A 21,234-nucleotide genomic window follows, 5' to 3' on the forward strand; every position below is an offset into this window, starting at 1 on the left:
GCCCGTCTCCAGGCCCTACTAGAGGGCTCCAGGAAAGACCACGTGTGTCCTGTACCTGGCATTGGGTCTGATACATAGTAGGCATTCAGGGACTGAGAGCTTGGGGGGTGGAGTTATTAAATAAAAATAATAATAATGAACATTAATCAAGCAGCAGCCTATGCCAGGCCTCTACGTATATCACCTGGCTAATGCCCCTAACAGATCTGAGAGATAGATCCTGGTATGTCTCCATTTTACAGCTTGAGGAAATGAGGCACAGAGAGGTTAAGTAACTTGTCCAAAGCCACACAGCTAGTAAGTCAAGGCATAAAGATTCTAGACTGACTCCAGAATCTGAATTTGTAACCACTTAATAATACATGACCTTCCCAGTTCTGGTCAAGAGACAGTGGATCAGTCAGATTATAGACTCAGAGCTCCCAAGTTATAGGAGCCTCACTGAGATGGAGGTTTAGTCTTCTGTGATGTGACCATCCAGACCCTGGTCGATTCTGCCAGTCTCAGCGTGAAGCTCCAGCTTTGGGGCTGAGGCCACCGCACCAGCTGCCGCGATCTCCCAACCACAGAAAACTGGGGGAAGAGAGTAGAGGGCAAGCAGCGTTCTTTTTAAAGGCCTGACCCAGAAATGGTACAGAACACTCTGCTTACATCCCATTGGCTGGAGCATAGTCATATAACCATCCCTAGCTGCAAAGGAGTCTGGGAAATGTAGTCTCTGCCTGGGCAGCCATGTGCAGTGCTCAAGTCGAGGGTTTGGTTACCAAGAGCAAAACAGGAAGATGGACTCTGCCACAGTCAGGGTTTCCTCTCTGAGATCCAGGCTGGACCAGGGGTCCCTGGGAGGAGAAAAATTGGAGGTCTGGCCCCTTCTGTCAGGACTAGGAGGGTCAGAGGGGCTGGAGGAGGGTCCCGGGCTAGTGGGACCCACACAGCATTTTGAGAGAGTTAGAGAGAGGGTCCCTTCCTCTTTATTTTCACCTGTCAAAAAATTGTGATAATGAATGTGGTTATCCTTGATTGTTACATCTATTAATATTCATTTCCCAAGTTTGGGTGACGGGAGTTCAGCTAGCAGAGTGTTTGTGGAGTTAATTTGGTTCCTGAGGTTTGGATGGCAGATAGCAAGGGAGGCATCCAAAAATACATGTGAATCTATCCAGTTGCTGAGTTTGTAGAAAGAACAGTTGGGACAGGGGACAGTTTGGTGAGAAGAAAGTTTGAAAAAGGAACAGTTTGAAGGAGTGGTAACAAAACAATGCTAGGTTGTATAGTACACAGCCTGCACAACTGTACGTGGCAGCCCTGTCTCTGAGCTCTGGGTTTCTGGTCTGAGGATAGGACAGTGAAGAATCAGAGGGACTGGGGCCCTGGCCTGCCTTGGGGCCCTACCTTAACTTGTCCTTCTCTGCCCACAGCTCAGGCACCCCACGGGTGCCCCCCGCTTCCCCTTCCAGTCACAGCCTGGCTCCCCCATCAGGGGAGCGGAGCCGTCTGGCACGAGGCTCCACCATCCGCAGCACCTTCCATGGTGGCCAGGTCCGGGACCGGCGGGCAGGGGGCGGGGGTGGCGGGGGTGTGCAGAATGGGCCACCTGCCTCTCCCACACTGGCCCACGAGGCCGCACCCCTGCCCGCTGGGCGGCCCCGCCCCACCACCAACCTCTTCACCAAGCTGACCTCCAAACTGACCCGAAGGTGAGCTCCACGGGATGGCGGGGATGGGGCAGGGTGGGGGCCGGTGGGGCCTAACCTGTCTTCTCTCTGCTCTGCCTCCTGCACCCTGATGTTTCTTCCTCCTCCTCTTCCTTCTCCTCCCCTGTCACCCCTCACCTCCCTCCTCACACTGCAGGGTTACCCTCGATCCCTCTAAACGGCAGAACTCTAACCGCTGTGTTTCGGGCGCCTCTCTGCCCCAGGGATCCAAGATCAGTAAGTCCTATCCACGCTCTGTTCTCTCTGGCCCTGCCTCCCTGACTGCATGTCTGACCTGTGTGTGCGGGCATCGGGGAGGGGGCTCTGTGGATGTAAGCCGAGTACGGGGTCTGGATGTGGGGTCTGATTGTTCATTTACTCACAGAGCCACGGCCTCTCGAGGTCCAGATCCCAGCTCTGCTGAGTGACCTCAAACAAGTCACTCAACCTCTCTGGGCCTCACTTTCCTTTTCTGTAAAATGGGGATAACAGCACCGTCCCCTAGAGTTGTCGTGAGGACTAAACGAGGTGGACTGAGCTTAGAATGTTGCCTTGGAAAATGCTTTACAAATGTATTAGAAATAATATGCTACTTTTATTAATTGCTAGTATTACTCATGGAGCACCTACTATGTGCCTGGCACCACCCTGGGCCCTGGAGTAGAAAGAAACAAAATGTATAAAGTCCTTGCCCTGGCAGAGCCGACATGCTATTAGGGGACCCAGACACTAATATATAGACTGTCAGGCAGCGACAAGTACTAGGAAGAAAAATAGAGAAGGGGTGGGGCCAGGGCTGTGGGGAAGGGAAGGGTGCAGCTTTCTGTGGGGCAGGTCTGACGAGGGAGGTGTCATTAGAGCAAAGCCGCAACGTGTATCTGAGTGTGTGTGTCTGTCCCTCTGTCTGCCCACTCTCCTCTCTCTTTCATCTTCCACATTCCTCAGTATCTGTCCTATAACCTCACTAACCATTTCAAAACAAGTGCCTCAAATCCTGATTCCCGGCCCTCCCCCGCCCAGCTCCAGCCAGCAGGAGAGCCTGAGGCTGAGGCAGTGGCTGCCGGGAGTCCCAGAGGCAGTGGGTTGTGGGAGGAGGGCTCCCCACGTCCAGATTAGACACTCTGTCCTCCTCCCTCCACCAGGGTCGCAGACGAACCTGAGAGAATCGGGGGACCTGAGGTCACAAGGTGAGTACGTGGGCCTACCTCTGACTGCCACACTGGTCCCCTCTTTTCACCTCCTCAGACCTCCCCGCACTCCCCCCAGGGCCTTAGATGGACCTGGAGTGTCCCCGTGGCCCCTGTCTCCTCTGCCAGCCCCTCTTACCCCTGCCTTGATTCCTCTCATTTCCACCCCATCCCTGAGCACCTTCCCTTGACCTTTAACTTCAGCCTCCTCCCATGTACACCCCATCTCCTCTCACCTCTCATCCAATAATGGCAGAACGGTTGCCGGCAGCTCTGGGCCGGCAGGTGGCTAAAATTAACTGTACAGGCCCAGCTAGTCAGTATTTTAGGCTCTGAGAGCCAGGCAGTCTATATCACACCTGTTCCGTTCTGCTATTGTAGCACAAAAGCAGCCACATTGAATACAAAACAATAGATGTGGCTGTGTTCCAATAAAACTTTGTTTACAAATGCAGGCAACACCGTAGTTTGCCAAGCACTGCTTTGGTTTGACAATCTGCCAGTTTACAGACCGCCCCTAGAAACTAGAGCCTTCACAGTAGTTCCAGCAGAATCCCAGGAGTGACTCTGATTGGCTGGGACTTGGTCACGTGCCCTTCCCTAAACCAATGCCTGTGGCCTGAGGGGTGTAATACTCTGATTGGTCCGATCTGGTCATGTGCCCATCCTTGACCCAATCACAGTGTCCAAGAAGGTAGAGTGCTCTCATTGGCCAGAACTGAGTCATGTGCTCATCCTTGGCACTGAGGGGCAGTCAGCCCCACCGGAACCGCAACAACTAGACCGGGAATGCTCTTCAGGAGGAACACTGAGTGCTCTAGGCAGGACGTTTCTTTGTCATGCAGGGCCCTTTCGCACACTGTAGAACGTTTGTCATCCCTGACCCTTCCCTGCCCCCAACGTGATAAACACCAGCAGTACTCCCATTGTAAGACATGGTGACGATCAAGAGGCCCCCAGAAATTTCCAGATACCCCTCTGCATAGACAGACAGTGCTGCTTCTGGTTAAGAATGCCTGGTCTGCAGTGAGGGGGGTCGGTTCCCCCCTGGGAAACGTGGTCGTCATTACCAGGGGGATGTGTTAGGAAACGAGCTCAGCTGCTGTAACAAAGAGATCCCGAAATACAGATGGAAATAAATTTCTGTCTCACACAAACCATGTGGCCAAGCCAGGCTGCTAGGGCCACCCTGTTCACCATGAGGTCATTCAGGTCCCCAGTTTCTTCCGTCCCATGCTTTAGAGCCCTGTTGTCATCTTCACCGTCGAGCCTTCATGCTGCTGCTGAGCCCCGCTGGCAGGGGTGGGGCGGGAGCGCCCGGGGTGCGGGTCTCCTTTCATGGAGGAGGTGATGTGGCCCCACATACCTCACTTCCACTCTCATGCCACAGCTGAGACAGGGCCACCCCTGGGGGTGACGGAGGCTAGGAAATGAGGTCCCCAGCTGGACAGCTATATGCCCAGCTGAAACTCTGTCCCTGGGGTGAAAGGGGGAGAATGGCTTTCAAGGGGACAGCTAGGAGTCTGTCCCAAAGTGGGAAAAACTGTCCCCTCCGTCCTCCACCTGCCTTCCTCTTCTCCCCCGTCTCTGACCTCTGATATCCTCCCACCTCAGTTGCCATCTACCTTGGGATCAAACGGAAACCGCCCCCCGGCTGCTCCGATTCCCCTGGAGTGTGAAGCTGACCAGCTCTCGCCCTCCCGAGGCCCTGATGGCAGCTCTGCGCCAGGCCACGGCGGCCGCCCGCTGCCGCTGCCGCCAGCCACAGCCGTTCCTGCTGGCCTGCCTGCACGGGGGTGCGGGCGGGCCCGAGCCCCTGTCTCACTTCGAAGTGGAGGTCTGCCAGCTGCCCCGGCCGGGCCTGCGCGGAGTTCTCTTCCGCCGTGTGGCGGGCACCGCCCTGGCCTTCCGCACCCTCGTCACCCGCATCTCCAATGACCTCGAGCTCTGAGCCACGACGGCCTGGGTCTCTTCCTCTTCTCTCCCTTGTCCCCTTCACTTCTACAGGAGGGGAAAGGGGGCGGGGAGGGGATTCTCCCTTTGTCATCACCTCAGTTTCCCGGAATTAGATTTGGGGGGGCAGAGATTGTCCCGTCTGCTGTTCTTTGGGGCCGCTGGGCACTGGAGAAGGATAAGGGGACTTAGCGGGGGGATCTGGCACCTTCCTGGAGCCTCCAGCCGGTTCTGTCCCCCCTCACCCTGCCATGGGGGCACCTGAGGAGACTTTGGGGGCAGGGCAGGTGCAGGAAGGGAAACTGAGAAAATTCTTCCATTCCTCCCAACAGCTCAAGGATGAGGCCTTGGGCAGGGACAGGGAGAGCTGCTGAGCCTGCGGACTGGAGAACTGGGGGGCTGGGAGTGGGGGTCAGAGAGGCAGATTCCTTCCCCTCCCCTCCCCTCATGCTCGAACCCCCTTCCTGCCCCAGGCTGGCGCGGGGCACTTTGTACAAATCCTTGTATATACCCCCACACCCTCCCCCATGCAGAGGTCTCTTGAGGAGCTGCCGCTGTCACCTCCGGTTTTTAAGTTATTACACCCCACCCTCCTGTCAGCCCCTCACCTGCAGCCTATTGCCCAATAAACTTAGGAGAGTCCCACCCACGCTGACCCTGGGGTTTTCCTTCCCTGCCCTCACCTGCAAGTGAGTTGAAGAGGAGGTGTGTGACTTTGGGCCAGTGGTTTCTCCTTTTTGAGCCTCGTTTTTCCCATCCGCAGAATGGGAGTAGTGGGGGTGTGTGGGTCAAGGATGGTCGTGGCAGAGGGCGGGGCAGAACTCGGCCTCATCCACTCCCGCCCACCATGTTACACTGGACTCTAAACCACTTCTTACTCCGATAGTACCTTATTCAATAAACAGTCATTGACCAGTGCCTACTCTGCGCCAAGCCCAGTGCTGGACACGGAGACACGAGGAGCCCCATCTGGGGGACGGGTTCTGACACAAACACTAGAGAAAACATTGTCTTGGGGAGCCCACAAGGAAAAATGGGGGTGGGGGATGGGGAAGATGCTCCAGAGGAACTAATGCTGGAGTTGGGCTTTGAAGGATGAATAGGAGTTGACTAGGTATTGGGTATACCCTGGGCAAAAAGAGCCCAGAAGTGGGAGTGCCTGGTATATCTTCAGAGAACTGTGGGTGATTTTGCTGTGGCTGCTGTGTTGGGCATGTGTGGAGAATTAGCAAGAGAAATTCTGTATTAGTACTAAAAGCAAAAAGGTATTTGTTGGTTTATATTACTTAATAGCCCACCAGTGCCTGACTTCAGGTATGGTTGGAGCCAGGCAGTAGACCATCTCTTCTCTCTTCCAGTGTAAATTTAATTCCAGTAGTTTTATCTAGTAGGCACTCTTTTCCTGATGGCAGAGGGATCCCCAGCAGTTACAAGTTTCTGTCCCTCCAGCTTCGTTCCTGCAGCAGAAAGATCCTCATTGCTAACTTCCCAGTAAAAGTCCCAAGGCAGACTCTCATTGTCCCAGATAAGTCAGTGGTCACCACTGAACCAATCACTGTAACTCTAGAGTGGCCAGGCTCATACCTAGAGCTGGAGGTAGATGGGTTTCCCCAGAGCAAAGTCAGGTGTCTTGATCAAGAGAAGGGACACAGGAGCTCAGCAGATGTAAGTGGTTGAAGGCTGTGCAGTACAGAAGAGCAGGGCTTGTTCACATAGGGCCTTCAGGGCCAAAATGAGCAATCTGGGCTTTCCCCTAAGGTACTGGGGAGCCATGGAGGATTTTGTGCAGGAAAGAAATCCCTGAGGGTGTCCGCTATACAGGGAGCTAGGTAGGAACCAAAACAGCCACAGCCCACATGAACCCCACGGTCCAGTGGAGGAGGCAGAGTCGTCCTCAGAGACAACCCAGAGTGGGCAGGGCTAGTGTAGGGAAGTCCAGAGGGCTGCCTGCTCCAGCCAGGAAGGGCTTGCATTGCAACAGCTGGGAAGCGAGAGAGAGTACAGGTCCTTCAGCAAATGGCACGTGGTTGAGGGTGAGTCACTGCGAGTGACAAGGCTAGACGTATTGGCAGAACCTTGAAGGTTGTGGAGAGGGGCTTGGACTTCTGAGGGCACTGGGGAGCCATGGTGAGGTTGGGAGCAGAGGAGAGAAAGAGGCAGACTTGCGCTGTGTGCAGGGTGGGTGGGAGGCGGGGAGGGCAGGTGACAGGTTAGGCAGGAGGTCGGAGTGGCACAGGTGGGTTGAGAAGGGATGGATTTAGGAGTCTTATGAGGCCACATGGGCAGGATGTGGCAACTGACAGGTGCCTGGGCTGCTAATCCAGTTGGCTCAGACTGTCTCCACTGGAGTGTTTGTGGGCTGTGTGGCCTCTGGGTGTGAAACTGAGATTATTCATGGCAAATTTCCAACTGGGGCCAGTATTGTAAAGGGCATCCCAGCGTCTCACAGGTCCTGCATGCCTTGATCTATGGGGTCTCTTGTAATCTTCGTGTTTTAGTAATTTCCCTGGGAACTCTTGGAGGCATCGCTGGGCCTCAGTTTCCCCTCCTTAAAGCAGAGGGTGGTTCCGTTGAACTCTGAGGGCCCTCTTGAGATTTGAGAAAGTGCCTCTTCCAGGTTCCTGAGGGCTCTCTCTGTCTGCCATTTGCTCTGCCTCATAGTTTTTTCTGAACCCTTTGCCACCTTTTGGGCCACTCACTATGTCCTTGCCAATGGGGCCCTTGGCCTGTTTGGCTGAGTGGAGGTGATTGATGTGCCCAGCCCCCAATGCGTGTTCAGATGCTTCTTGACTTCTGTCACCTACTCCTCTCCCTCCCCCAGTTGCTCTCCCATGTCCCTTTCCTGTTCCTTGCTGGGACCAAGTTCTCCAATAGGCCTATCCCTAAAGACCATGGGGATGCCCTGACCCAGGTGCCAGACTGGAGAAGGAAACAGCTCGGGCAGACATTGAGGTGGGAATTGGAGGGTGTAAGCAGCCAAAAAAAGTCAGAGAAGTGATGGAGAGAACTGGAAAGATGAACCTTCAGCAAATGGTGTGTATTTCACTGTGACCTTGAAGAATCACAAATAATAGGATTTATTGCGATTAATTGCCCCAAGGAGATATGGGGAGCCATAGCAGGTTCTTGAGCAAAGTAAGAGAAGTCTGAAAGACTGGTAGCAGCTATAGAGGGATGAAGTCAGGCCGGACATGAGGCCAATGAGAAGCATAGCAGAGGCAGATGTGATGTGATGCATGGGAGGTCTCAAACTGGAGGCCCGTGGGCTAAATTCAAGACTCAAACATTTTATTTGCCTTGAGTTTCTCCCCAGCGTGGACCCTGTTTGAGATCTGAGCATGACTGATGATGGGAGCGGAGTTGGAAAGGAAGGGCCCGTGCTTGGCTATGTGACACTGGGCCACACCTCTTTGCGTCCCAGATTCCCTATAGAGCTTTAAAATTTTTGGATTAGACCCTGTCCCTTAACGTTGCCTCATTTTAGAGATGGTATAAAACATGCTTAGTACATACCCAGACAGGGCAAACCACTTCGAGGCCACACGGTGGCCAATTGCAAAAGTCCCTCCTTTTCCCTCAGTAACTATCAGACACAAGGCTAAGGCCACCATTGCTTTTATTTATTGCTTTGCGCTGAGACAAAGCAAGAGCTCCGGGTGTTCTGGGAGCTGTCCGTCAGCCCGAGTTCCTGGCGGTGGTTGGAGCTCTGGAACCAGTAGGGGACCTTGTCAGGGAGGCTTTTCATTGGCCAGAACCCAGAGGGTGGAGTCCGTCGGAACTCTGGTCGGAACTGGAACTCCGAGAGGGGTGGATAGAGCCCCCAGGTGACACAACCATTATAGGTGGAACTCCGAGCAAAGGGGCGAGGCCAGAGGTGAAGGGGCAGCCTCCGGTGGGCGAGGTCCTCCCACTGGCTGCGGCTGCAGCAGTCGGTGGCGGGCGGGCAGCGCGCCTACTTCTGGGCGGGGATCATGTCGTCGATGGACTGGCCTTTCTCCAGCTTCTTCTCCATCTCCACCATGAGCTTCACACCGTCCACCACCAGCTGCACCTGCTCTACCTCGGATGAGCCCAGCCGGTCGGCGTTGGACACGTCGAACACCGAGCCCACAGCAGCTGTGTCCACACCGCCTGCGGGAGCAGAGGACAGGGACGTGAGGAAAGAGCAGAGGCGCAGCGGCCTGGTCCCCGTGCCAAATGCAACAGCTGCATGTATTGAGTGCCCACTGTGTAACAGGTTATCTGCACACAGAGCTTCGTGGGCTCACGTCTCCGGCTTTAGGTGGGTACCTCACCCCCTCAACCATCCAACGTGAAAATACAGCTTAGTGGGCAAGAGAGCAGGCTCTGGAGCAGCGCTTCCTAGGGCCCAATCCTGACCACCCCCACTCTTCAAATGGGGAAACTGAGGCCCCAGGGGACTTCCGGGGGCATATGCAATGCATGTTATATCATCATGAAGATGTCAGACTGACTCCTATGAGACAGACGAGCTAACGCCCATTTTACAGAGGAAGAAACTGAGGCTCACGGAGGGGCAGTCCTTGCCGACCCCCAGAACTCACGGGGATGCCCCACCTCCCTTCCGCCGCTGTAAAGGGTCGGCCCCAGACACCGCGGGGCAGGGGAGGGATGTGGGAGCCGCACCTGTGCCCCGCTTCTGCAGGCGCAGACGGGTGAGAATCTCCTCGAACTTGGGGTGCTTGCTCAGGTGCGCCAGCTTCACGTGCACGCCTCCGCGCAACCCAGTGCCCAGGTTGGACGGGCAGGTGAGCACGTAGCCCAGATGCTCGTTCCACATGAAGGGGTGGCCGGCTTTCTTAAAGATCTCCTCGATCTGAAGTCAGGGCAAGAGGACCAGGGGTCAGCGCCAGCAGGCACCCCCAAATACACTTGGACAGGGCTCAAAGAGATAAAGCTCGGAGAGACAGGGCATGAGGACGTGAGTGGAGGCAGGGGTCCGAGGGGGCGGGGCTTGTGTGTAGAGGTGGAGCCGGGCCCAGGGGCGGGGCCTTGGGAAGTGGGTGGGGCGGGCTCTGAGGGGCGGGGCTTGAGTGGGGAAGGGGCGGGGCGTTCAGCGTGGAGCCCGAAGCCAACAGCTAGGGGCAGACACCCACCTTCTGCAGCCCCACGCAGAAGCGGCGGAAAACCTCCTTCATGTTGCCCCCTTTCTCCATAGAGATGACCCGGAGGTGGTCCTCCTCGTTTACCCACACCAGGAAGCTCTTGTTGTCGTTGTGCCTAGGGTGGGGTGCAGCAAAAGAGGCCAAAGTCAGCTCTGGGGGAACCCAACCCCCTCCCCTCCCAAACACATACCCCCCGCTGGGGGGAGGCGGCCTGAGGGGCGGGAGGTGGGTGGCATCTGCTTTCTCAAAATGCGGCAGCTTAACTCTGTAGACTGTAACGTCGCAGGATCTCTTAAACCTCGAATCCTGGGATCAAAGACTTTCAGGGACTTAAGTCTTTGAACAACATTAAATTGTAGGCTTTTGGAATCTCAGAATCTTTGCCAATCAGAAGCCTGGATAAATCTAGGAAATCCTACATCTGGTCTCCAGACCACAGAATCTTCCCATCGCACTGGGATATCTCCCAAATCTAGCATCTCAGAAATAGGGTATTAAGACCCTGAAACATTAAGATCTGGAAATGTTTGAAATCATGGAATCACAGAATTTGAGACTAATAGAATTTTAAAACCTAAAAATATTTAAAATCTTAAAATCTTACAATTACCCAACCTGTAGCTCTTAGAACCCAAACTCCTCTAATCGTTTGAAACCTAAGTTCTCTAAACCTTTTGAAATCTTTTTCAGAATCAGGATTCAAAGACTCATAGCAAGTCTAACTAACAATAATAGTGTGTAGTGAAGATAATGCTAATAGTCCAGATGTACTGAGCACTTACTGAATGCCAGGCGCTGCTTCCGACACTTTACATAAACTAGCTCATTTAATCCTCACAAGAACTCCAAGAGCTACAAATTATTGTGCTCTTCATCTTACAGATGGAGAAAAATTAAATAATTTGCCCAACGTCACAAAGCTAGTCCATGGCAGAGCTGAAATTTGAACGCAGGGAGTAGGGTTCAAGTCTGAGTTCTTAGGTGCCACTTCTCTGGTCCAAGTTTCCCAAAATAGGACACGCAGACCACAGGATAGGCAGGGGTGGAGGCAAGATTATTTTCCGTGGCACTTGGAAGACCATAATTATTCTTATGGTCTTGACTTTGGTGGAGGTGTGAGGAAGGTCACGGGGGCCCTGGAGGAGGCTGGGGGAAGGGGAAACCAAGGGGCAGGAGGGGCCTCACCAGATGCCACGGGCATCGGGCCAGTCACGGGCCATGCCTGAGGCCAGCAGCAGCGGGGACACGGGCTTGTCGAACAGGAAGTGGTCATCGATGAGCTGTTGCTGCTCCTTCTCTGTCATGCTCTTCAGAGGGTAGTATTTCCCCTTGAACTCGCCCGTCAGGCTGTTGAGGGCTACGGGACCACAGGAGAGGGTGGTCAGCAGCCTGCCCCGCTTCAACCAGCGTGTGACGGCCCAGGGACCCCACACTGCTGGCCCTAACAGGCCTGGGCCTTGGCCCCCATGGATGGCCTCAAGGCACCTAAACACTGTGCCTAAACCCAAATTCATGACCCCTCCCCAAAATCTGTTCCTCCCCTGTCTGCCCAGGCCCCCAGGAACTGCCACACCGTGAGCTCAAGCCAGAAAATAGACTCTCCCCTTCCCCTGAGGCACCCACACCTCCAGTGCACCTGCAGGTCACAGTGCGCTGGGACCTGCTCCCCCTGGCTGGAAGCCAGCCAGCCAGTCTCAGGAACTGGGGGAGCTGTCAGGAGAAATAACTAGGAAATAGCAGGTATGTTATTTGTATATATTCATATGCTAAAAATGTGTGTATAATGAATATGTTTACATATGTGTGATAAATATATCTGATACATTCATTTATATATTTCACACATTATTTATATATTTTATACATTATCTATATAATATAAAGCCATACCTCATTTTGTTGCACTTTGAGGATACTCTGTTTTTTACAAATTGAGGGTCTGTGGAACCCTGTGTCCAACACGTCTGTTGGTGCCATTTTTCCAAAAGCACGTGCTTGCTTCATGGCTCTGTGTCACATTTTGGTAATCCTCACAGTATATCCAACTTTCTTATTATTATTATATCTGTTATGATGATCTGGGATCAGTGATCCTATTGTAATTCTTTTGGGGAACCCCAGACCACACCCGTGTAAGGTGGTGAACTTTTTTTTTTTTTCTGAGACAAGAGTCTCACTCTGTTACCCGGACTAGAGTGCCGTGGTGTCAGCCTAGCTCACAGCAACCTCAAACTCCTGGGCTCAAGTGATCCTCCTGCCTCAGCCTCCCGAGTAGCTGAGACTACAGGCATGCGCCACCGTGCCCGGCTAATTTTTTCTATATATATATTTTTAGTTGTCCAGCTAATTTCTTTCTGTTTTTTAGTAGAGACAAGGGGTCTCGCTCTTGCTCAGGCTGGTCTCGAACTCCTGAGCTCAAATGATTCACCCCGCTCGGCCTCCCAGAGAGCTAGGATTACAGGCGTGAACCACCTCGCCCGGCCAGGTGGTGAACTTAGTTGATAAATGCTGTGTGTGTGTTCTCATAGCTCCACCAACCAGCTGCTCCCCATCTCTCTCCCCTCCTCGGCCTCCCTATTCCCTGAGACACAGCAGTATTGAAACTAGGCCAGTGAATAAGCCTTCAGTGGCCTCTAAGTGTCCCAGTGAAAGGAAGAGTCACACATCTCTCACTTTAAATCGAAAGCTAGAAATGATTAAGCTTAGTGAGGAAGGCGTGTTGAAAGCAGAGACAGGCCCAAAGCTAGGCCTCTTCCACCAAATAGTTAGCCAAGCTGTGAATGCAAAGGGAAAGTTCTTGAAGGACATTAAAAGTGCTACTCCAGTGAACACACGAATGATATGAAAGTGAAACAGCCTTATTGCTGATACGGAGAAAGTTAGAGTGGTCTGGATAGAAGAGTAAACCAGCCACAACGTTCCCTTGAGCCAAAGCCTAATTCAGAGCAAGGCCTTGACTCTCTTCAATTCTATGTAGGCTGAGAGAGGAGAGAGAGCTGCAGAAGAGAAGTTGGCAGCTAGCAGAGGGTGGTTCACGAGGTTTAAGGAAAGGAGCCGTCTCCATAACATCAAAGTGCAGGGTGAAGCAGCAAGTGCTGATGGAGAAGCGGTAGCAAGTTATCCAGAAGATCCAGCTAAGACAGTTGATGAAGGTGGCCACACTAAACAACAGATTTTCAGTGTAAACCAAACAGCCTTCTATTGGAAAAAGATGCCATCTAGGACTTTGATAGCTAGAGAGAAAAAGACAATCCCTGGCTTCAAAGGACAGACTGACTCTCTTGTTAGGGGCTAATGTAGCTGGTGACTGTAAGTTGAAACCAGTGCTCATTTACTATTCTGAAAATCCTAGGACCTTAAAGAATTATGCTATATCAGCCAGGTGTGGTGGCTTATGCCTGTAATCCCAACGTTTTGGGAGGCCAAGGTGAAAGGATCGCTTGAGGCCAGGAGTTGGAGACCAGTGTGGGCAACACAGCAAGACCCTGTCTCTACAAGAAATTTTAAAATTAGTTGAGTAGGGTGGTATGTGCTTGTAGTTCTAGCTATTCAGGAAGCTGAGGCAGGAGGATCACTTGAGCCCAGGAGCTGGAGGCTGCAGTGAGGTATGATCACGCCAGGCCACTGCACTCCAGCCTGAGTGACAGAGTGAGACCCTGTCTCTTAAAAAAAAGAGAGGAAGGAAAAGGAAAGAAAGAAAAGAAAAGAATGAATTATGCTAAATCTACTCTGCCACAGTAAATCTGTTTACAGCATGGTTTACTGAATATTTTAAGGCCATTGTTGAGCCCTACTGCTCAGAAAAAAAGATTCCTTTCAAAACATTACTGCTCATTGACAATGCAGCTGGTCACCCAAGAGCTCTGATGGAGGTGTACAAGGAATTATGTTGTTTTCATGCCTGCTAACACAACATCTACTCTGCAGCCCATGGATCAAGGAGAAATTTTGACTTTCAAGTCTTACTATTTAAGAAATACATTTCAAGCCAGGTGTGGTGGCACATGCCTGTAATCCCAGCTACTTAGGAGGCTGAGGCAGGAGGATCGCTTGAGGCCGGGAGTTCAAGGCTGTAGTGTGCTATGATCACACCTGTGAATAGCCACTGTACTCCAGCCTGGGTAACATGACGAGAACTTGTCTCAAAAACAAAACAAAACATAGCTTTTTTAATTTAAAAAGAAGTACATTTTGTAAGACTACAGCTGCCATTGTGATTCGTCTGATAGATCTGGACAAAATTAATCGAAAACCTGGAACGGATTCACCATTCTAGATGCCATGAGGAACATTCATGATTCATGGGAGGAGGAAAAAATACAAACATTAACAGGAGTTTGGAAGTTGATTCCAACCCTCATGGATGACTTTGAGGAGTTCAAGACTTCAGTGGAGGAAGAAACTGCAGACGTGGTAGAAACCACAAAAGAACTAGGATTAAAAGTGGAGCCTGAAGAGGGGACTGAATTGCTGCCATCTATCTCATGATCAAACTGGAACGGATGAGCAAAGACAGTGGTTTCTTGAGATGGAAACTACTCCTGGTGAGGATGCGGTGAACATTGTTGAAACGGCAACAAAGGATTTAGAGTATTACATAAACTTCACTGGTAACGCAACAGCAGGGTTTAAGAGGATTGACTCCAATTTTAAAAGAAGTTCTGTTGTGGTTAAAATGCTATGAAACAGCATTGCATTCTTTTTTTTTTTTTTTTTTTTTACTTTTTTTTTTTTTTTTTTTTTTTGAGACAGAGTCTCACTCTGTTGCCCAGGCTAGAGTGAGTGCCGTGGCGTCAGCCTAGCTCACAGCAACCTCAAACTCCTGAGCTCAAGCGATCCTCCTGCCTCAGCCTCCCGAGTAGCTGGGACTACAGGCATGCGCCACCATGCCCGGCTAATTTTTTTCTATATATATTTTTAGCTGTCCATATAATTCTTTCTATTTTTAGTAGAGATGGGGTCTCACTCTTGCTCAGGCTGGTCTCGAACTCCTGAGCTCAAACGATCCGCCCACCTCGGCCTCCCAGAGTGCTAGGATTACAGGCGTGAGCCACCGCGCCCGGCCTGAAACAGCATTGCATTCTGCAGAGAAATCTTTCGTGAAAAGAGAGTTGATGGATGCAGCAAATGTCACTGTTGTCTTATTTTAAGAAATTGCCACAGCCACCCCAACTTGCAGCCACCACCACCCTGATCAACATCAAGACAAGACCCTCCACCAGCAAAAAGATTATGTCTCACTGAAGGCTCAGATGAGCATTAGCATTTGTTAGCAATAAGGTATATTTTAATTAAGGTACGTAATTGGTTCTTTAGACAGTGCTATTACATACTTAATAGACTACAGTATAGTGCAAACATAACTTTTATGTGCACTACAAAACCGAAAAATTTGTGTCACTCATTTTATTGTGATAGTCGCTTTATTGTGGTGGTCTAGAATCAAACCCACAATATCTCCAAGGTATGCCTGTAATATGCTATACTATATTGTGTATCATATACTACATCACGTATTGTTAAAATTAAATTATGTAAGCTTACGATTAAATACATTATATTTAAAACAAAGATAATAAGTACTCAACTCGCTTCCTAATTATTTTACTGCATTTACTATTACCTATGTTCTTGAAGTTATTTGCATGTATTGTATCTGTGTGGTGGAAATGCTACATAATGATGTGCTTCCCATCTCCGTGTGATGTCACATTGAGAGCTTAAAATTGGCCACGGGAGGAGAATTTACACCACAGAAATTGGCAGTCAATGCAAATCAGGGCTTTTTTTTTTTTTTTTTTTTTTCTGCGAGCCAGTTGTTAAACACTTACCAGCAGAACACCCTGCCTGAAAGCCCCAGCGGTTCTACCTGCAGAAGCTCCCCACTTGATCTCCCATCTCACTGCCTGTGCTTCGCCCCTCACTTGACCCATTTTGGTTGTCCCCTCATGGCCCCTCTGCTCCCACTTTTGCCTGCACGCCACCCCCCACACACACACGATGCCTGTTCCCCACTCAGCAGCCAGCAAGAGCTACGTAAGCCTGGACTTTTGCCTCCTCTGCTCACCTCCCTCCCACAGAGTCAAGGCCAAGGCCCTGTAGCCCACAAGCCTGCAGAGTCGGGCCACCCTCACCTCTCCGACCTCCGCTATCCCTCTCCCCGTTGGCCACGCTGCTGCAGCCACACTGGTCTCACTATTACTCCAACACTATTCCCCCTGCCTCAGGGCCTTTGCACCTGCTGTTCCAGCTGCCTGGAATCCTTCCCAGCCAGGTCTCGGTTCCCCCTTGCTAAGGTGACCGCCTCCCCTAGTCATTCTCTGCTACTCTTCTCCTTGCCACCCTCATGGAATGACCTTGAGCATTTGTGGGCTTCTGTGTTCCCTCCCTTCCCCCACCAGGCTGAGAGCTCCGTGACAGCAGTGACTTTGCCCACCTCATTCATCGTGAGACCCCAGCTCCCCGCGAGGGCCAAGAACAAGCAGAAATGTTTTCTGGGTGCTTGGATGAGAGCAGCTGGGGCAGCTGGGTGTCTGCGTGGGTGCCCTCAGGGGCCCCCCAGCCGTGACAGCCCCCCAAGACCCCCGACTCAGGTAAGGCAGACAGCCACCACCCGCCAAGCCCCTACGATTTACCAAGCTCCTCTCCTGTTTTGGAAAATGGGGGCCCAGGAGGGTCGGGGACCTGCCCGTGGAGGAGCAGAGCCAGAGCGGGTGACCCCAGCGGAGGGTGGGGTGGGGACACTCACCTTCCACAGAGAGCTTCTCCACGGCCCGGCGCTCGCCCCGGGAGCAGTGGGGGGGCAGGCTGTAGCCCTTGATGCTGCGGCCAGTGCGGACGCGGCTACTGAGCACGTAGTTGGGGTCCAGGTCGTCTCCACCCTGGAGGACGGGGGGGGGTCAGGGCCCGGTGGACAGTCCTGGGGCAGCACCCCAGCCTCCCCTCTCCCTGGGTCTCCACTGCTTCCTTTGACCCTCTGTCCCCTGGCTGGAGCTGAGCCTCCCTCCCCGCAGACCCCACCCAGCTCCGCCTCTCCCGTCTCTGTCTCATTGTCCCCAGCCCTGTCTCCCCCATCTCCTCACCTGCCCCTGTGTTCTCCACACCCCTCTCCCCACCTTCGTCTCCCATTACTGTTGCTCTTCCTCCGTCTGTTTCTGTGCCTTCCTCCTCGCGCTCCTCTGTCTCCTTGACTATCTCTGTCTCCCTCTATCTCTGTCTCCCTCTATCTCTGTCCCTCTCCTCTCTCCCCATCTCCTCTCTGACCTCTCTCTCCTCCCCACCCCTAAGCCCTCCCCTCCCCTGGGGGCAGCCGACCTTGAGGTTCTCATGGTTGAGGTCGGTCTTGTGCTTGTCGGTGGGCTTGTAGCCTCCATGCCGATCATGGATGACGGGGTCGAAGAGCTCCTTGAAAACCTGGTAGGACTCCTCGTCACCAGCCACACAGCCCACAGTCATGATGAAGGGGTGACCTGGGGGGGAGGTCAGGGTGAGATGAGGTCAGAGGTGCTTGTCGCCAGCAAGCAAGGCCTGGGCCCGTGGGCCCAGTGGGGACTGCGCATGTGTGTGCATATGTGCATGTGTGTGCATGTATGCATGTTTGTGCGTGCATGCGTACATGTGTGCATGTGTACGCATATGTGCATTATGTGTGTGCATATGTGCATGTGTGTGCATGTATGCATGTTTGTGCATTCAAGTGTGCATGTGTGCATGTTTGTGCATTCACGTGCGCATTTGCATGCATGTGTGCATTTGCATGCATGTGTGCATGTGTACACATATGTGCATTATGTGCGTGCGTGTGCATGCGCGTGCATGTATGCATGTTTGTGAGTGCATGTGTACAGGTGTGCATGTGTACGCATATGTGCATTATGTGTGTGCATGTGCATGTGTGTGCATGATGCATGTTTGTGCGTGCATGTGTACATGTGTGCACGTGTATGCATATGTGCATGTGTGTGCATGTGTGCATGTTTGTGTGTGCATGTGTACATGTGTGCATGTGTATGCATATGTGCATTATGTGTGTGCATGTGCATGTGTGTGCATGTATGCATGTTTGTGCGTGCATGTGTACATGTGTGCATGTGTATGCATATGTGCATGCGTGTGCATGTATGCATGTTTGTGCATGCATGTGTACGTGTGTGCATGTGTGTGCATATGTGCATTATGTGTGTGCGTGTGCATGCGTGTCTGTGGGGAACATTCAAGACCCCTAGGTCGGAAGTGAGAAGACTGAGCGTTTGTGGGAACGGGGAGGGAAGGCTGGGAGAGGTCAAGGTGGCATTCGGGGTGAGGAAGGGATGCTGGGGCGGGTGCAAAGGAGAAAGGGGAGTCTCAGGGGGCCAGGTATAAGGAACTAAAAATATAAGCACCTCAGAGTCCCAAATTTTTTTTTAGAATCTCATACGAGCAGCTTCCACAGAGGATCAGGACGATAAGAAACTTGAAAAACCCTCTTGTTTCCCAGGTGGGAAAACAGGAGCCTGGAGGGAGAGGGCCCGTCCCTCCACCGCACGACGAGTTGGGTGTTGGTTGGGACTAGCACCTCTGACACATATGTTTCCACGACACGCGTGCCCATTTTTCAGGTGACGAGACTGAGGTTCAGGGAGGTGAACTGACCTCCTCGGGGGTCTTGAACTGTAATTGTGCACGTTTACGGAGTGGTTGCCCCTGTGCCCGGCACTGTCCCAAGCCTTCACATGTATTAACTCACTTGTTTCTCGCCACAGCCATGTAAGTATGGTCCCCATTTTGCAGAAGAGAAAACCAAGGCCCCCTCAGGGGAGGTGGGACTGGGACCTGGCAGGCAGCCACCAGAGCCCCCCACCAGTCCCTGTGGTGCTTCATCGTAGAGGCTCACCTGGGTTGTCCACACCTGTCTGGATGACATCGTCCAGGGTGAAGCCAGATGGAGTCTCCTTGTCCCTCAGCTTCTTGTAGATGTCAAGGGTCAGCACCTTGGCCATGTGGTTGTTGTGCTTGGTGAGGTCGGGGTATTCCTCCTCACCCTTGTAGTTCAGCTTGAACTTGTTGTGGGTGTTGCCGAACGGCATGGTGGCAGCGTGGGGGACCTGGCGGGCAGCGGAGCAGGGAAGATCAGCTCGTGTCCAGCAGAGAGCAGCAAGGGAAGCGGGCGGGACTTTGGGTTCATTCAGGCAGCATTTGATACCGGAAGCATCAGGAGTCTTAAGTCAGGGTCCCAGCTTTGCCATGTCGTGGCTGAATGACCCTGGACTGGCACACTGGCTGGAGACTCAGTTTCTCCAGCTGGAAAATGGAGGTGGGGGACTCCCAGGCTGGAGAAGTATGGTGGCACGGTAAGAGCGTAGGTTCTGGAATCAGCCTGGGTTTGAATCCCAGCTCTTCTACTTACAACTAGCTGTGTGGCTTTGGGCAAGTTGCTTGACCTCTCTGTGCCTCAGTTTACTCATCTTTTTTTCTTCTTTTTTTATTTTTTATTTTTCATTTTCTATTATATTTAATGCCCTCATCTATAAATACTCATCTTAAAATGAGGATCTTAACAGCACCCGCCACATGGGAGGGTTCAAAGGATTAAACGGGTTAATGCATGTCCAACACTGGAACAGTGCCTGGCACCCAATAAGCATTGTTTTACTTAGCTATTATTATTGTTGTTGTTGTTGTTTTAAAGGTCCGTGAGAGGAGCTGGTGACAAGGTGGAGGTGAGGGTGTTGCTGGGAATGATCATGTGCCCAGAGAAGGGACATTCTCTCCACGAAGGTTCTGGGATGTTGGATAAGGGGCTGGGGGGAGGGGCCGGCTGCTCCCACCTCTGCCTGCTGACAACTCCCCCCCACGGCTCAGCTGGGAAGAAAAGCTCAGCGTCTGGGATTGACAGAGCTGGGTTCAAATCCCACTATGCCATTTCCGTGCTGTGTGACCCCAGGCCAGTCACCAGGCCTCTCTGAGTCTCCATCTCCTGTGAACTGAGCCTTCCCCCTGGGGTTGCCAGGAGGACTCTGAGCTCGGGCATGTAGCCAGCCGAGCACAGGCCCTGGCACGTAGTTAGGGCCTGGAAGCTTGGTGGCTGCTGTTACTGTTATTATCGCTTTTGTTCACTACAGCCAGAAAGGAGGAGGGACCCTCCAGCGGTGGTGGTGGGGGTGGGACGCTGGTGCCCAGCACAGGGCAGGGAAGCAGGCAGGCAGGATTATGGGAGGGAAATCTAGACCGTGGTGCACTGAGGGCTGGGGGAGGGGGAGAGGGGACCGCCAAAAACCTTTGGAGCTGCTGTCCAGGGTGGCTATTTTTAGAATCTGGCAGCTGCCTGCTCCCCCGCCCCAGCCAAAGCCCCACCCCGCCCCCACATTCCGGGGCTCGGCTTGCACCATGTCAGCAGGCCCGAGACAGGTGGGCTGGGGTGGCCGGGAGGACAGGCGTCCAGGCCCTGGGGCTCAAGGACATCCTAGGCTTCCAACCCAGGCCCCCTCCCTTCCGAGCGTGCCCACGATCCCTGCCAAAGACACCCCAGGAGACAGCACCGAGGCAAGGAAGATGGCCCCAAGAGACACATCAGAAAGAGCCCCAGAGCCACACACCTACATCACCGCAGACTCCCCAGATCACATTTGTAAACTGAGTCACACGGTCACACTTCCAAGCTCAAGGACATACCCAGGATAGAGGCTCTCATATGGGTGCCACAGCAAATCGGACACAAGGTCACAGGGGCCCACTCGACACCAAACACAGAGCCCATTACACCTGCTCTTGCAGCCCCTGACAGGTGACACACAGACACACTTCCCACTGCTTGGGGCGCCCAGGTCTGGTAACAAACTGTAATGAACACAGGCCTGACACAACCACCCCTTGTAGGGTGACAGTTGGCAGCTGTCAAGACCCATTTTGTCTCTGGGACCCCCCCAGGACCCAAGACTCATGCTGCAGAAATAACAAGTCACAACGGGGGTTCGGCGGGCTCACAGGTGGAGGAGACCCCAGAGGCACAAGGTCAACCCGCCCACACGCTGAGCCCTCTTGTGTGCAGGAAGGTGTGGGGGGTCGACAAGGCCCCTTCCAGAATCAGGTCAGCCTGAGACACCCGTGGAGAGCCCACTCCGGACCCCACCCGATTCCCACCACGGGCAGTACCTGGCCGGGCTGTGCTGAAGGGGCTGTCTGGATCCTGGAGGCGACACTGACCCAAAGGAAGGGCCTGCAGCCCTGGCCTTATATAGGGGGACCTAGGCTGTGCCATTGGCTGGGAGGGGCTGTCCCCAGGGAGGAGGCCTGGAG

At 52.9% G+C, this 21,234-nt stretch overlaps 2 protein-coding genes across 3 annotated transcripts in view; one reads left to right on the forward strand and one right to left on the reverse strand.

Annotated features, from left to right (window-relative positions):
- The window catches only part of MARK4 (microtubule affinity regulating kinase 4), a 29,368-nt gene extending 24,403 nt beyond the window's left edge, over window positions 1-4,965 (forward strand). The window contains exons 15-18 of one of the 2 annotated variants that reach the window (XM_069456769.1): window positions 1,419-1,697; window positions 1,852-1,931; window positions 2,837-2,881; window positions 4,496-4,626. In XM_069456769.1, coding sequence (XP_069312870.1) covers window positions 1,419-1,697; window positions 1,852-1,931; window positions 2,837-2,881; window positions 4,496-4,560 — 469 coding nt within the window. In that variant the 3' untranslated portion in view covers window positions 4,561-4,626. Of the gene's footprint in view, window positions 1-1,418; window positions 1,698-1,851; window positions 1,932-2,836; window positions 2,882-4,495 lie in introns of both variants that reach the window. The other variant, XM_069456768.1, reaches the window with a different exon arrangement.
- A 3,468-nt stretch (window positions 4,966-8,433) lies between these two features.
- On the reverse strand, window positions 8,434-21,143 carry CKM (creatine kinase, M-type). The gene is made up of 8 exons (XM_069457427.1): window positions 21,091-21,143; window positions 18,833-19,043; window positions 17,275-17,429; window positions 16,709-16,841; window positions 11,146-11,317; window positions 9,952-10,075; window positions 9,482-9,671; window positions 8,434-8,965 (listed from the first exon to the last, which is right to left on the reverse strand). Exons 2-8 carry the CDS (start codon window positions 19,023-19,025, stop codon window positions 8,787-8,789), a joined length of 1,146 nt encoding a protein of 381 aa, XP_069313528.1. The 5' UTR covers window positions 19,026-19,043; window positions 21,091-21,143; the 3' UTR covers window positions 8,434-8,786.
- Window positions 21,144-21,234: the final 91 nt, after the last annotated feature.

This window comes from Eulemur rufifrons, chromosome 24, assembly GCF_041146395.1.
Source record: "Eulemur rufifrons isolate Redbay chromosome 24, OSU_ERuf_1, whole genome shotgun sequence".
In the NCBI taxonomy this organism is placed as follows: domain Eukaryota; kingdom Metazoa; phylum Chordata; class Mammalia; order Primates; family Lemuridae; genus Eulemur; species Eulemur rufifrons.